Genomic DNA, 16,228 nt, shown 5'->3' with positions numbered 1-16,228 from the left:
GAGGCTGAGACCCTGAGCCGCCGAATCCCTCGGAACATCATAAAAGCCATTTTCAACGGTTATCTGGTGAAAGATTAACTAGGCTACTGGAGGAAATAATATGACTGGTATAGGTGCGAACATTAAACACTTTTTGAAAAAAATATTATGATAAAATATTTTTATATATTTATAATTCTGCAAATATTACGATAAACTCACAGCTATTTCGCGGCCCGGCAGTAACACCTCCGCGGCCCGGCAGTAACACCTCCGCGGCCGGGCAGTAACACCTCCGCGGCCCGGCAGTAACACCTCCGCGGCCCGGCAGTAACACCTCCGCGGCCCGGCAGTAACACCTCCGACCGGGTTGGGAACCCCTGCTATAAGTCATAGCTGTATTAAAATAATTGTACAGCCATTTTAAAAGTTGCAAGTGCACTTTATTCCTTTCATAAGGAATGAAATCTAAGGAGAAGTCCAACTCTGGAGTGACTTTGTGATGTGCTTAGCTTTTTGTTAGACTACGGTATGCTTACAGAATCAGCAAACATTCCAGCTTGTAGAATAACAAGCGTGTAATTGATTTATTGCACATAAACGTATACAAATGTCATTTCCACAACAACAAATCCCACATGTTCCTGATAAACAAACCCTTTGTTCTTCTGCATCAAACACCAGGCAACTTTAATAGTTTAACCCAGAATACTTCAACAGTGTGCACACAGAAAAAACAACATATGCAAACATCATATTCATCTCTTAAAGTGAGTGACACTACATAATCTAATACGGTTGTAGTAGTAAAGCTAACATTGCTATCCCTTGATCTAGCTTTAAAAATGTTGGTAGTGCTTATTTTTTTGTCTACATTATTACCTTTTTATAATGCATTACAATTCATCTAGCTGATGCTTTTATCCAAATTGACTTACATTAAGCACATTCAACCACAAGGATACGCATTCATACAAGAACGTCAGCTTCATATGAGGCAAACCTTTTAAAGTGCTGCATCCTTTATTCAAACCATAATGGCCAAGGTGCAGTCCAAACAGTTGGTTTGTGCGGTGAGTGAGCGATTCATCTTCTTGCGATTCATGTCCACATTGTAGTAAATGGATATAGGCATAGCTCTCGGATCAATTGGGGTTCAGTATGCTTCCCAAGGTCACTTAATTAGTGGACAATATAAAGATAAAACAACATTTCAAGGAAAATGCATTTACACAGACATAGCAATTTAGTTTCTCTCTGTACACAAATACACTGCACACACTGTTCCAACTTCACAGTGTGTGCAGGGGATCAAAGGGAGCAATACTGTACAAAATTAACTTAAACCCAGAAGACAGAAAGAAACCCTCTCTGTCCCTATGGCAACAAGCCTTATATAGTTTCAATGCGCAGCAGACCTCAGGTTGGCTGATTGGAAAATAAAATAAACCCTCCTTTCCTTATATTATAATAAAAAAATGTAAGTGTATATTTTACATAATCAGACAAAGGTATATACTTTATTTTTTGCAATGCCGGTCTCAGAACATCAGGGTTGGGAGGGTTAGTTGAATAATGTATTTTGTACAATCTGAGTATCACAATAGAAAAGTAATGTTACCGGCACTCTTGATTACTTTCAAGAGTGCTCCGGTGTTTAGTTGAATAACAGTTTCACCGTGAGGAGCAGAATTGCTAGTGCACAGAAATAAGTTCAAATTGACCCTGTGAAAATCCTGATGCAACCTCAATCATTTATATGCATTTATATGTGCACGCTACGTTCGTGTTCGCGCACGTCCACCTAGGCAGGCGATGTGTCCGGCTCCTCGGTGACGATGACGGCTTAAGGTTAAAAAATAATAATAAACAAATGTGAAAGTGGGGGGGAAACAAACGGGATTTTGAACAGTGGGGGGGGACATGTGGAAATTACACCCAGGATTTACATGACCAACAGCAGAGCTCGGGCTATAACGCAGACTTGTTTGACTTTTTTCACTTTGTTGTTCTCCTTTCCTCCGCTCTTGTCTCTGATTGTGAGTGTGTGCATTCGTATGTGTGTGTGGGGAGCGGAGCCCCGCCCTTCGGAAACAGAGCGGAGGACAGAATGTGAATGCGCAAAGCAATGCAGTGGACACTGAAACGTGCACATACATTGGATAAATAACAAATAACATGTTCAATGCGAAAAGTGACCGTAGATAGATTACTTGAGTTGCGATTTGGCGCCTGTTACAGCCGCCGTTTACCTTGTGCCGTTAACTCTGTTTTGTGGGTATATGTGAATGAGCTGTGCAGTTCATCAGCTGTTATTGGCCCTCGCAACATCCGCGGTGATTGGACTGACGTCATCTAATCCCCGCCCGCTTCTGCCACCTCACCCGGGGGAGGAGTACAAAGGTCGGGCAAGGACATCATTCGAGAGGCTCTGTATTGTGGGACAGACGCCTCAAGCCTCTCATTCTGTTATTGCCATATTCTGTGTCTCGTTAGACTGCCTAGCACTGTGTTGAGTAGAGTTCCTGTGGGTAGTACACTGATTAGCAGTGTGTCGTAGTGTTTTGTGTTTAGTATAGGGTGTGTGTGTGTATGGCTTAGACCCAGGTTAGCTTAGCGCCTGTAGATCAGCACTTGTATGAGTATTGGTTGGACCCAGGTGATTAGCACCTGTCGATCACCAGCAGCTGTGGTTTTTGCACAGCCCTTTCAATTACATGTACCACGTTAACGTGAGGTTTTTTTTTCCTTTTATTTAATTATTACTCTGTATGATCCGTTAGACTCCTTTTGAGTTCTCCTTTTGTTCAGTTAATGTCAACCGGTGCCCTTTTGGTCTTTTTGTTTGTTCAGGCTGCTTGCCTGCCATTTTTGTTCACCTTGCTTTATAATAAACACATTTAAGATTATTACCAATTCCAATCTGGTCGTGTCGCTTCCCTTTTGGTTCCCCTAGCCCAATAGGGAGCGTAACAGCGCCATATATATATATATATATATATATATATATATATATATATATATATATATATACAACATTTAAAATGTAATTAAAAATGAAAAAAACACCTTGAATTTCAGGGGGGGGCGCGGGGCTCCGTTGGGGTGGCGCAGCGCCCCCCCAAGACAATGGTAGGGGAAACACTGGCTGTATGAATAACATTTGATTGATTGGTAGGATAAGAACTGAATCCGCACCTAGCAGCATATTTATGTCCCTTCCCAACAAGACTGGCTTCTCAGGATTCCACTCTGAATGTCATTAAGTCATGGTAGAGAATAAACTAATTAGAAGCGATGATAACACTGGCCAGGATTGCAGCTTTTTATAATTTATTCCACCTTAAGAGGCCGTGCAGACAGTGTGCCTTTTGTTTTCTCCCTGTGCATTGATTGATGGAATTAAGAAGCATATTATTATGAATAACAGCAGCTGCTTGTATTAATTCAATGTTTTTCTTCGTCTGGACTCTCTGATTGCAGCCACCTCTTGGTAATTTATTCAAATGAAAACAATGTCTGTCACAACAGGACTGCCAGTATGTCTCTGTTTCCTCTCTGAGCTTTCAAGCATGAAATTAAAGTTGGAACAGTTTCAACGGAATTCCTTATAGGGTTTGTGACAATACAGTAAAATAAAGGTTTATTTTATACAGAAATGGTAGGTCCCTCTGTTGTTCATCAATATGTTACAGGTCTCAGATATATACAAAACATGTCTCTGAAGTGTTTGGGTCGAAACACCAAACAGATCATTGCAGCATTACCCATAATCCCCTCTGTTTCAGCCCTGTTTCCAAAGTGCTGATTCTCTGTCTGTTACTTTAGATGAAAATAAGGAGCCCCTCCCCACGCCCCTCTGAGAGAGATTTGGTTAAAAAGAACACAATGGTGCTCTAGGAGGAGATTCAGGTGATATGGTGGGGGGGGGGGGGGGGGGGGGGGGGTTACCTTGGTTGCTGATTGGCTAATGGTTACACAAGCCGAAACATTGTTATGACATCATAAAGTGGCCAAAATCTGATCAGCTCATTTTCAGACAGGTTTTTATAGAAATGGATAAAAAGAGAGAGAATCTTTGTTCCTGAAACTTTCAGAGTCTCTTTCCACAGAGGGGACACATGTTGATGTAGAAGAGACATGAAGAAGAGGGGACACATGTTGATGTAGAAGAGACATGAAGAAGAGGGGACACATGTTGATGTAGAAGAGACATGAAGGAGAGGGGACACATGTTGATGTAGAAGAGACATGAAGGAGAGGGGACACATGTTGATGTAGAAGAGACATGAAGAAGAGGGGACACATGTTGATGTAGAAGAGACATGAAGAAGAGGGGACACATGTTGATGTAGAAGAGACATGAAGAAGAGGGGACACATGTTGATGTAGAAGAGACATGAAGGAGAGGGGACACATGTTGATGTAGAAGAGACATGAAGAAGAGGGGACACATGTTGATGTAGAAGAGACATGAAGAAGAGGGGACACATGTTGATGTAGAAGAGACATGGAGAAGAGGGGACACATGTTGATGTAGAAGAGACATGAAGAAGAGGGGACACATGTTGATGTAGAAGAGACATGAAGAAGAGGGGGACACATGTTGATGTAGAAGAGACATGAAGAAGAGGGGACACATGTTGATGTAGAAGAGACATGAAGAAGAGGGGACACATGTTGATGTAGAAGAGACAAGAAGAAGAGGGGACACATGTTGATGTAGAAGAGACATGAAGAAGAGGGGACACATGTTGATGTAGAAGAGACATGAAGAAGAGGGGACACATGTTGATGTAGAAGAGACATGAAGAAGAGGGGACACATGTTGATGTAGAAGAGACATGAAGGAGAGGGGACACATGTTGATGTAGAAGAGACATGAAGGAGAGGGGGACACATGTTGATGTAGAAGAGACATGAAGAAGAGGGGACACATTTTGATGTAGAAGAGACATGAAGAAGAGGGGACACATGTTGATGTAGAAGAGACATGAAGGAGAGGGGACACATGTTGATGTAGAAGAGACATGGAGAAGAGGGGACACATGTTGATGTAGAAGAGACATGAAGAAGAGGGGACACATGTTGATGTAGAAGAGACATGAAGAAGAGGGGACACATGTTGATGTAGAAGAGACATGAAGAAGAGGGGACACATGTTGATGTAGAAGAGACATAGAAGAAGAGGGGACACATGTTGATGTAGAAGAGACATGAAGAAGAGGGGACACATGTTGATGTAGAAGAGACATGAAGAAGAGGGGACACATGCTGATGTAGAAGAGACATGAAGAAGAGGGGACACATGTTGATGTAGAAGAGACAAGAAGAAGAGGGGACACATGTTGATGTAGAAGAGACATGAAGAAGAGGGGACACATGTTGATGTAGAAGAGACAAGAAGAAGAGGGGACACATGTTGATGTAGAAGAGACATGAAGAAGAGGGGACACATGTTGATGTAGAAGAGACATGGAGAAGAGGGGACACATGTTGATGTAGAAGAGACAAGAAGAAGAGGGGACACATGTTGATGTAGAAGAGACATGAAGAAGAGGGGACACATGTTGATGTAGAAGAGACATGGAGAAGAGGGGACACATGTTGATGTAGAAGAGACAAGAAGAAGAGGGGACACATGTTGATGTAGAAGAGACATGGAGAAGAGGGGACACATGTTGATGTAGAAGAGACATGAAGAAGAGGGGGACACATGTTGATGTAGAGGAGACATGGAGAAGAGGGGACACATGTTGATGTAGAAGAGACATGGAGAAGAGGGGACACATGTTGATGTAGAAGAGACATGAAGAAGAGGGGACACATGTTGATGTAGAAGAGACATGAAGAAGAGGGGACACATGTTGATGTAGAAGAGACATGAAGAAGAGGGGACACATGTTGATGTAGAAGAGACATGAAGAAGAGGGGACACATGTTGATGTAGAAGAGACATGAAGAAGAGGGGAACATGTTGATGTAGAAGAGACATGAAGAAGAGGGGACACATGTTGATGTAGAAGAGACATGAAGAAGAGGGGACACATGTTGATGTAGAAGAGACATGAAGAAGAGGGGACACATGTTGATGTAGAAGAGACATGAAGAAGAGGGGGACACATGTTGATGTAGAAGAGACATGAAGAAGAGGGGACACATGTTGATGTAGAAGAGACATGAGAGAAGAGGGGACACATGTTGATGTAGAAGAGACATGAGAAGAGGGGACACATGTTGATGTAGAAGAGACATGAAGAAGAGGGGACACATGTTGATGTAGAAGAGACATGAAGAAGAGGGGACACATGTTGATGTAGAAGAGACATGAAGAAGAGGGGACACATGTTGATGTAGAAGAGACATGAAGAAGAGGGGACACATGTTGATGTAGAAGAGACATGAAGAAGAGGGGACACATGTTGATGTAGAAGAGACATGAAGAAGAGGGGACACATGTTTGATGTAGAAGAGACATGAAGAAGAGGGGACACATGTTGATGTAGAAGAGACATGAAGAAGAGGGGACACATGTTGATGTAGAAGAGACATGAAGAAGAGGGGACACGTGTTGATGTAGAAGAGACATGAAGAAGAGGGGACACATGTTGATTTAGAAGAGACATGAACAAGTGGATTTTGCATAATAGGTGACCTTTAAAATGAATGTAACCAATGTTTGTTTTCCTCTTAAGGTATGAGAAGATGATCAGTGGCATGTACCTGGGGGAGATAGTGAGGAATGTGCTCATTGATTTCACCTCAAAAGGCCTGCTGTTCAGAGGCAAGCTTTCTGAGCACCTCAAGACCCGCGGCATCTTCGAGACAAAGTTCCTGGCACAGATTGAGAGGTGAGTATTACAGACCAGACTGTGAACAGTTAAATCATACAATCAACCAAACAAAAACTGGGCTTCAGTGATGTGCCAAAGCTGCCAGATGAGATCAGTTTAGTCAAATATTCACGGTTGTTTGAGCTTGTAGGGGTTTTATTTATTTGGCCCTCAGTTTTATCAATTAAGCTTTTACCTCTCCTCTCCTCTCCCTCCTCTCTTCCCAAGCAAAGGCAAACAGACTTAGGAGAACCCAAATATGACCCTGATACTGGGCTGATACCGAGTCATAAAACCTACTCTCCTTCAGATAATACCAGGAGAAAAGTTGTCGCTAAGGGTCAGAAATCAAGAGGGATATCTGGGAGTCCATCTTATCAAGTGGATACCTCCCTGCTCGGGACAAAACTTGCATTATGTTGTCGTAGAATGTTTTAATATCCTCTTTGGATTAGTTAAAGATGGCATGGGTTTACATTAGGGGGTGTAATTGAACGGAACATTAAGTGACCTTCAACTTGGAGCGGACTATCACAGTGATCGGATGTTGCGTCCGCTCGCCGCGCTCAGCAGGTTAAAGTGCTTGGAAGGAAGCTGATTTATATATCTCTTTGCACATTATTGGGTTTTTGCCGATATAACATTTGCTGACATTATACTACTTGTTTTGGCCGAATCTAATGCCTATAGGTTCGCTATTAGTTTACTAGAAAAAATACTTTATCTTACTTAGTTGAGTCCAAGCAATGTCAAGACATGGAAGCACACACACAACCTTTGAAAACATCCCTTTTAGATATTTTTGTTAAATGTAGCTGCCGCTTTTATCCAGAGGCGCTTTAATTGCATTCTGGGGAAAAGGGAACTGTTAACCATTTCTCCATTCAGGATGCTCTTTGTAGGTGAAGGCGTGCAGCGTCCCGGTTAATGGACTGTATTTATGATACACCCTCCTACCTTTCCGGATACATAGTGCTTTTAAAACTCCACACGTCTCACACACGCAGAGTCTTGAGTGTCTTGCGCAAAGTTACTTCACTGCACCTTGGACAATAACATCTCAAGGAAAAAAGAAATAATTCAAATCAACTTTAAACAGTGTTTATTTGAAGCTTATGTGCCAGCACTGAAGTGTACTCTTTGAGTGTCTTCAATGGTTGGTTGGACTTATTGTAGGTTGCTCTTTCCACCACGTCATCACTCCACCACGCTTTCTGTTCTATAGTGTCTTTGTATTTTTCCCAATTCCCTTCAGTTGATTTTTGTTTGTGTGAAATGTTTTTTCTAAAGTTACTTTGCATGTCTAGAAAATCGCTATATAAATTAATCTATTGTTATTTTTATTATTATTATAACTATTACTTGGAACAAATTGTTATTATTTTCATTATTGTTATAATTATGTTGTATTATTATTTTGAGAGATAATATAAGAAGTACTTTATTGATCCCAATTTGGGAAATGTTTGCGTTGCAGCAGCATAAAAGACAAGGCAAGGCAATGTACGTCAGAGAAAATAAACAATGTCTAAAATAGTATTAAAAAGTAAAAAAATATACATGTGGAAATACAAATGTATATTAACCAAATATAATGCAGGATATTATATATACATCAATTGTGGATGGATGGATCAAATCGTCAGCTAGAAAACTAGAAAAGTAAAATAACTTTGAATTTGCCATTTATTACTGATGTTTACTATTAAAAGTGTTATTGCAGCTTTTACACTATCAACAGGAAAGCTCTGAATAATGCAAAAGAAAAGTTTGAATAAGTTTAGTTTAAGTGTTTTGAAGCAAGTCAATGTATGTTATCTTTCTCACGTGTGTAACCGTGGTATATAATAATAATAATTAGTATTCAATAGGGCTGCTAGAATGTAAACTAGCATGCTTTTTAATAATTATAACAGATTCAAGTTACATTTTAAAAATTACAATCCTGCTTTTTCAATCCTATAAATATATAAAAAATAATACTAATAATAATACAAATAATTATAATGAAATAGTAATGAAGTTAGTTTATAAATAATAATACAAAAATATTGTTATCATTACTATTATGTATTTATTATTATTATAAAAGTGTGATATTCTGAAAAAAACCACACAAAAAGAACTTTTAGCTGGAAAATGGTCAAATATAAGAATTACATTAGATCATCTTGAGATACCAGCAAGTCAATGTGTGTTATCTTTCTCTCCCGTGTCTAACCGTGACTCTCTGCCCCTCAGCGACCGCCTGGCGATGCGTCAGGTGCGCTCCATCCTGCAGCACCTGGGCCTCACCATCTCCACCTGTGACGACAGCGTGTTGGTGAAGGAGGTGTGCAGCGTGGTGTCCCGCAGGGCGGCGCAGCTCTGTGGCGCCGGGTTGGCCGCCGTGGTCGACAAGATCCGACAGAACCGCAACCTGAACCAGCTCTCCATCACCGTGGGAGTGGACGGCACGCTCTATAAGACCCACCCTCAGTAAGGAGCATGACTAAAGACTGAAGTTAAACTTTGAGGAGCATCACAAGTAGGGCTGGGCGATTTGAAGAATATCCAACATCACAATATCTTTTACCTAATACCTGATATTGTTGAGTTTACCATTCAAGGTGGAATTGGTGGAAAAAGCAACAGACACTGAAGGGCAAAAGTGTCTCCATTAAAGCCACCATTTCTATATCCAATGCCATTACAGCAGAAAAGGTGCCTTTCTAATATATCAGGGTTTTCTTTTAGAGCACTGTAGCACATTAATTCAAGGGAATGTGTGTGTGTGTGTGTGTGTGTGTGTGTGTGTGTGTGTGTGTGTGTGTGTTGTGTGTGTTGTGTGTGTGTGTGTGTGTGTGTGTGTGTGTGTGTGTGTGTGTGTGTGTGTGTGTGTGTGTGTGTGTGTGTGTGTGTGTGTGTGTGTTCTCTTACATAAGAATATAATCTGAGAGGCTCCCACTGCTTTCCGGTCCAAAGTGGTCTGTATGCTATTTTCCTTTTAAGCAAAGTAAGTAGGATGATTTCAGAATGTTAACAGAATATATATATATTTTTTAAAGGCTTACAAATGAATAGTAAGGAGAATAAATGTACATTCTGCATGGACTATAAAAAAACACGAGATTTTATATTGCAGACAAATAATAATAGTGCATCACATCAATGGTTGTTGGTTGTTTATAAAAATCTCTCCTTAGCATTCAAGCAGAATACATCAATAATGTTGTGTCTGTTTTTCCTTCAAATCTAAAAGAGTGGCAAATGTGACCCTGTGGAAAAAGGAAATAATGCTTCAAATGTAATGTTGCTTATCGTACCTCACAAACTGTGGAAAGAAATACCCCCCCCCCCCCCCCTTTGCAAGTGGCATTATGTAAATGATTGAATAGTTATCAAATACAAATAAGTATATTTAATTTGTTGCATTATTATCTGTGCGTGTTGTCCTCGGGAAAAGGATTTTAAACGTATTCTTTATTAGTTATTTTCTCACATTCCCTTAATCCCCATTAGTATTCCAATTTGGATGAACAGTTTCTTTGACAAGGGTTCACAACATGTAGAAGGTCTCAAATCCAAGAAATGTAACATGAGAATATGAAAAACAAAACGTATAGAAATCAAATCAAGGAAAGGATTTACTTTAAAGGGGACCTATCATGCAAAATGCACTTTTTGATGTCTTTTATACATCAATATGTGTCCCCGGTGTGTCAGGGAACTCACGCAGCGTCATAAAATAAAACCCTCTCTCTTTTCCTCCGTACCCAAATCTCTAAAAACGGGGGAACAGCGGAGCTGATCCAGATTTGAGTCCGATATGACGTCATATCTGAAATGTGGACCCACGGCCCAATCAGAAACGTTGCTATCAGAAACAATGCCCGACTGTTTTGGACGTAATATGGTCGGTGTTTACATTAGCATCGCTAACCCTCAGAGCTAACCTGTACTGGAGAGCATGTGTGTGAAGAAGCAGGAAGTAAAAAGGAACTCACCTTGTGGTATAACCGGCAAGAGAGAAAGCCTTTGAGCTCCAGACTGTTTCAGAGAGAACCCTTGATAATCCATGATATGGCGTTTCATCACGGCAGAATCTGCCGGTAGAATCTCCCGCATGAGCTCAGCCCCCTCCTTTTTGTTGTTATCAATTATTTTATCTGAGACCTATGCTATTGCCTAAAGATAGCAAGATAGGTGACCTTAATTTACTGTAACATAGAGCAGCCTTTACGAAATCCGATCCCCCCCCCTCAAGGGATGAATAGATGATTTCTTATTCTGATTTTTGTACCAAGTTTGCATTACATAATAGAGAGGGAGATGTTCTTGTACTGTAACTCTGGCTCATCTCTGATTATTTTCTTTCTCCTCTCTCATTAAAGTTTCTCCAGCATCATGCAGGAGACGCTGCAGGATCTGGCCCCTCAGTGTCAGGTGACCTTCCACAAGTCAGAGGATGGGAGTGGGAAGGGAGCGGCTCTGATCACCGCCGTGGCCTGCAGGGTGAAGAGCGCAGAGCAGCAATGAAACCTCAATCTACTCCAGAGTTTAGACCCGTCCTGCCGAAAGATTGACTTATTACATTCACATTATGTGCATGTCCGTTTTTAAGGTTTGTTACATATTTATGATGTGAGCTGACGTGGCTTGGCCCGCTTGGAAAATAACTTTAGAAAGGATTTATGTGTTATATATATCTGTGAAATATGACTGTTACAAGCTGTGGGCTCTGTTTCTATTTTTATTATCACACTCCCTAGTTGTGATGTTGCACCTTCAAGTGACCTTACCTTCAAGTGACTGACTATATGTTTGTAATCACTGTGAATGTATAGTCTTTGATCAAAGCAAGTTTTTGTTTTAAATTCACTTCCTACAGTTGCTAACATTCACTGTTTTCAATGTTATCAAATTACATGTCGTCTTCATATCAGGTTAATATTTAGAATACATTCTTGTGTAGAACGTGCACGAGTCTTGAAATGGAGATACGAAACCAACGTTTATTTTTGTATTAAAGTTTTTATTAGTGCCTATAGGTCTAATGACTGCAGCTGTTCTGATGCAATGAAGGAGTAACAAGTCGCCTGAGGGCAGGAGACGATGACATGTGTCATAGCTCTGACATCACGATTGTTAAGGAAACTCCAAAACGTTATTTTGACCTGTTTTGCAAACCTTCAGAAAAACATCTCTTATTCTGGTTGTTCTTGTAATTCTTGTTCTTCCTCCTCCAAATGTCGTGTTATTAATCAATAATGTATCAACTGTTACTTCATTATCAGAATAATGCTTAATATTATTTGAATGTTGCCATTGTCACACCATAATATATGCCCTCATTCCTCCTTAGTCAGATGTACCAACATTACAAATATTATACCTGTTATGGAAATAATTATCATAAGACGCCAATTAGTAACATACAGGACAAACCTTGATGTCTGTTTACCTTCTTTAAGGACACAGGCTGCTTAGCCAATAATGTTATTGTTCCCATTCTGTGACCGGTCAATACTGGGTCACCGATGGTCTGTGTTGTGGGTACACTGGGACACTTCCTTCTCTGTATTTGTGGACTCCAAGGTAAAATCTTCGAGGTCATAAGTGTCCGAGGCAAGTAGCTCAGTGTTCCCACACTGTTTAGGCTATCTCCTCAAATATGTTGTTTACTCTCTGCGAAACCAGTTAGATGGGCTGGCAAGAGAGAGGCTCTCCAGAATTGACTGGCAACTCTACCGTGGAGTCAGAACCTCTGACTCTTGGATTTGTGATGTGAATACTCTGGTACCAACTCCAAATAAATCACAGTGGTTTGACATCAAAGCTCCGACTCTTCCCGTGTCTCCTTCCTGAGTCGGTGACTCCACTGCTTGCTACACAGAAGTTTCCTCTACAATACCTAAATTCCCTTCTGGGGAAAGTTCATTCAAAAATCACTCTTGGGGTTGGAAGTGTGCGGAAATTCACAAGGTTAAAGGAAGGGATTCATTTACTTAGACTTGTTGTTATTTATGTATCTGTTTTGTGTTACATGTGGATGCTGTGTTGGACAAAGAAAGAAAATAACACTCCATGGCCGTGTCTGTTTGAGATTCAGACCCCAACCCCAACATCCAGTTGTATAATCATTATAATTTGTTTAAGGGTTACATTTCACATTACTGTAACCAATGGAAACATGTTTTAACCCGACTGAGTTCAAGATGATTGATTACTTTGACATTAAACGTTCTCTTAAACTGGACTCCTTGCTCCTTTAAAGAATAAATGGCAGTGCACCATAGACTGCATATATAAAGGCAGTTAACAAATGTATTTTTCTGCTATTTTCTCATCACACAAAGACTGTTGATAAAGTTGTGCTGTATTGAGTGAAGGTCGCTCTTTCTTCGCCACGATGCATTTAAAGAAATAATCGCTATGTGCAACTTTTCACTTTGTTGTTGTGCTTTCTCTGGTCAGTTCTTTCTCCTCCTCCATGCAGCACCTTGCAGTGCTGAACAACGGGGAGTACCATTTTTAATAATTATAGGGCCTTATTGCTCGCAGCTGAAGCATGTAAGTGAACTTATTAGCAGCATTACAGCATTATTTATAAACCTAACACAAAAAGTAAGGACATTTGTGTTTGGTAGATTATTTGCTGCTTCTTGGATATAAATCTTACACCGTTGGAAAGCCTGATTTCTTACCTTTCCAATGGTACCACATTTGTGAGGAACAAGCATTTGTGGGATGAGCCTCATCGCTGAGGATGTGGGGCCCATGAAAAATGTGACAAATCTCTTTATAATTATAAAGGAAAAGTAATGAATTTAGTTTATAAATAATAATAAAACACATTGTTACTATTATGTCTTTATTATTATTAAAGTGTGATATTCTGAACTGCAAAAACAAATATTTTTGCTTGAGAATTGTCAAATATAAGAATTACGTTCGATCGTCTTCAGATACCACAACAGTGAGTAAACCAGAGTTACATAAGTGTTTCATTTCTACTTGTGAAACTCTTACAGAGCCTCATCTATATTAGAAACCAGCGCCATGTGAGTGTGTGCCCTCCTGTGTTTACAGAGAATAACCAGGTCACCATCTGAAGCTGTAGAGAAGGACAAAAGGTAAAAGGGGGGATTATTTTGTATCCTTGTGTGTGTTATAAATGTTTTTTTTAAATGCCTTTCATTGTGTACTACTTGTTGTGCTCAGCAGTCCTTTAATTGACTGTTTCCAGCAGAGAGACTTTAAAGAACTACTTTCCCTTTCAGAAGTGCAAAATGTAAGACTAATAGAAAAATGCAATGTATTTCTTAGTGTTTTCCTCCCCCGCTGCCAGCAAACTAATTAACCTTTTGTAACACATTTAACAGTTGCTCCATTTGTATATCAACATAGAGAAGTTAAAGTAAGAAGTCTGCACATTGTACGACAAAATACACCAACAATGAATATGAAAGTATATGTATAATACACCCAATTTAAAGTATCGTAACGAAGCGGAAAACATACCACTGTTATTCTCACTCTGAGTTGCAGCTGTTTGTGGAAAGTGTGTATATTCTCACCCCAATGTTAGTTTGCTTATCAGACTCATCGCTCCACGGACACTCAATAGTTGGACTGGCAGATCCAAATTGAGATGTTTATATATTTAACTCATAACTAAACATATCTTACTTCTTACTTGCTACCCTTTTCCCTCAACCTATCCTAAGGGAGTCCATGTACGTAGAGTAGACACGTTAGTTTTGCTGCTAGTCTATAGGCTTAGTTTGTCGGGGGACACCTTACTTCTTCCTTCTCTCTGTCTGTACCTGTGTACTCTCATGTTCCGAATAACCCAGCATCCTGTTGCTGCGGTGTGTCCTGTAGTGCTGGGGGGAAACGATTATTTTGAAAACGATTAATCGGGCGATTATTTGATCGATTAGTCGACTAATCTAACGATTATTTTTCTGTTGTTCAATTCATAAAAAAAGTAATGTAAAAAAAACGTAATGTAAAACATTTTTTTTTCACGATACTGTGTCTCAGGGGATCTTAATATTTAAGAACCTATTAATGTGTTATACCAGATTAACGGAAATAATCTCAGCTAATTGACGATACAAACCATGTTTACCAAAACAAAACACAAGTCTCATAAGAAGCATCTAAATGACCCCTGAGCGAAAAATGCTAACGGACATTGGCACAGAACTCAAGATAAAAAGTACCCTTATTACTTATCGTAGCTGCACATACAATATATCCGATTAAAGCTGAGACTCCACAGATTATGTAGGTATATAGTATCATCACTGAGTGATCCGGACTCGCGACAGGGGAAGCAAATACAGTCATCACAACACGTACCTTCACAGAGCTTCTAGGGAGATCGTCTCACCACCGTAGCTGTCAATCTGATCAAAAGACGTGTTCAATGGCATTAAAATGAGAAAAAACGCGGCTGAATCGGTTAATCCATAGGTTTTTAACGTCTATGTATAAAAAAATGATTGAATTTATAATCCATAATTCCATTTTATGTAAAAAATCGGAGAGCAAATGCTAGCTGCTAATGGTAGCCACCACAGCTAGCTGCTGCTTCTGCTAGGCTATGCAGCAGTCTCAGTGAGATATAAATATATAAATATCTTTGCGTTTTGGACTAACTTTAAAATATTCCCATGCTTTTGAAGACCTAGGGCGAGATGTTTTCGTTTGGGGGCTTCGTGCGCAATCCTGTGAGGAGGAGGTGGTAGCCGTTTCAGTCTCCATTGTGTTTGAAGTGCGATTGCGAACTGCTTGTTGCTTTGGGTGACCCACGTGTGTGTAGCGACGCGTCGACGCGGAAATATGTCGTCGACGATATTTTGAAGTCGCTACAGCACTAGTGTCCTGGATCATGTATCCTGGATCCTGACTCCTGGATCCGGAGTCCTGGATCCGGAGTCCTGGACTCAGGGCCGGCGTCATGGGCGGGCCCCATGGGGCCGGGCCCGCCCATCCAGGATTTGGGCCCGCCCATGAGAAATCAGGGCTGATTAAAAAAAATTATATAAAAATATTTTTTAAATGTTTGTATTATTATGTTTATTGTTGTTATTTGTAGGGCTTTGTCATACTATTTATTTTTGTATTAAACTATATTGAAACATTAGTATAATATAATTTTTTTATTTTGCTATGAAATTCTGAATGAATCTCTGTGCGCGAGACTGGTTTTTCGCGGGGTTGAGTTGAGTTTTTTAAAGTGAGACTCGTCACAGCAGCCTGTCAGTTTACTGTGGCGGTTAGTTTGGCTAGGCTATTATCCTTTTTTATATGTATCGGCAACAATGGATATTAGGAAGTGGTTCACGAACAATAAGAGCTCACAAAAGGATTGTGGCACTGACAACTCAGCACCAGATGCTGGCAACTTGACGTGTCTCCCGCCA

The 16,228-nt window shown here is 40.3% G+C and overlaps 1 protein-coding gene across 1 annotated transcript; it reads left to right on the top strand.

The window, feature by feature from the left end:
• Positions 1-6,674: 6,674 nt before the first annotated feature.
• LOC117553106 (hexokinase-2-like) lies at positions 6,675-12,429 on the top strand (the record flags this gene model as incomplete). The annotated part of the gene is given in 3 exon segments (XM_034226891.1): positions 6,675-6,830; positions 9,054-9,290; positions 11,186-12,429. Coding segments are annotated over 3 exon segments (538 nt in total), but the record flags the coding sequence as incomplete, so codon positions are not given.
• Between the last annotated feature and the right edge of the window lie 3,799 nt (positions 12,430-16,228).

This window comes from Gymnodraco acuticeps, unplaced genomic scaffold, assembly GCF_902827175.1.
Source record: "Gymnodraco acuticeps unplaced genomic scaffold, fGymAcu1.1, whole genome shotgun sequence".
NCBI lineage: Eukaryota > Metazoa > Chordata > Actinopteri > Perciformes > Bathydraconidae > Gymnodraco > Gymnodraco acuticeps.
This window is presented reverse-complemented; position numbering and strand designations above follow the sequence as displayed.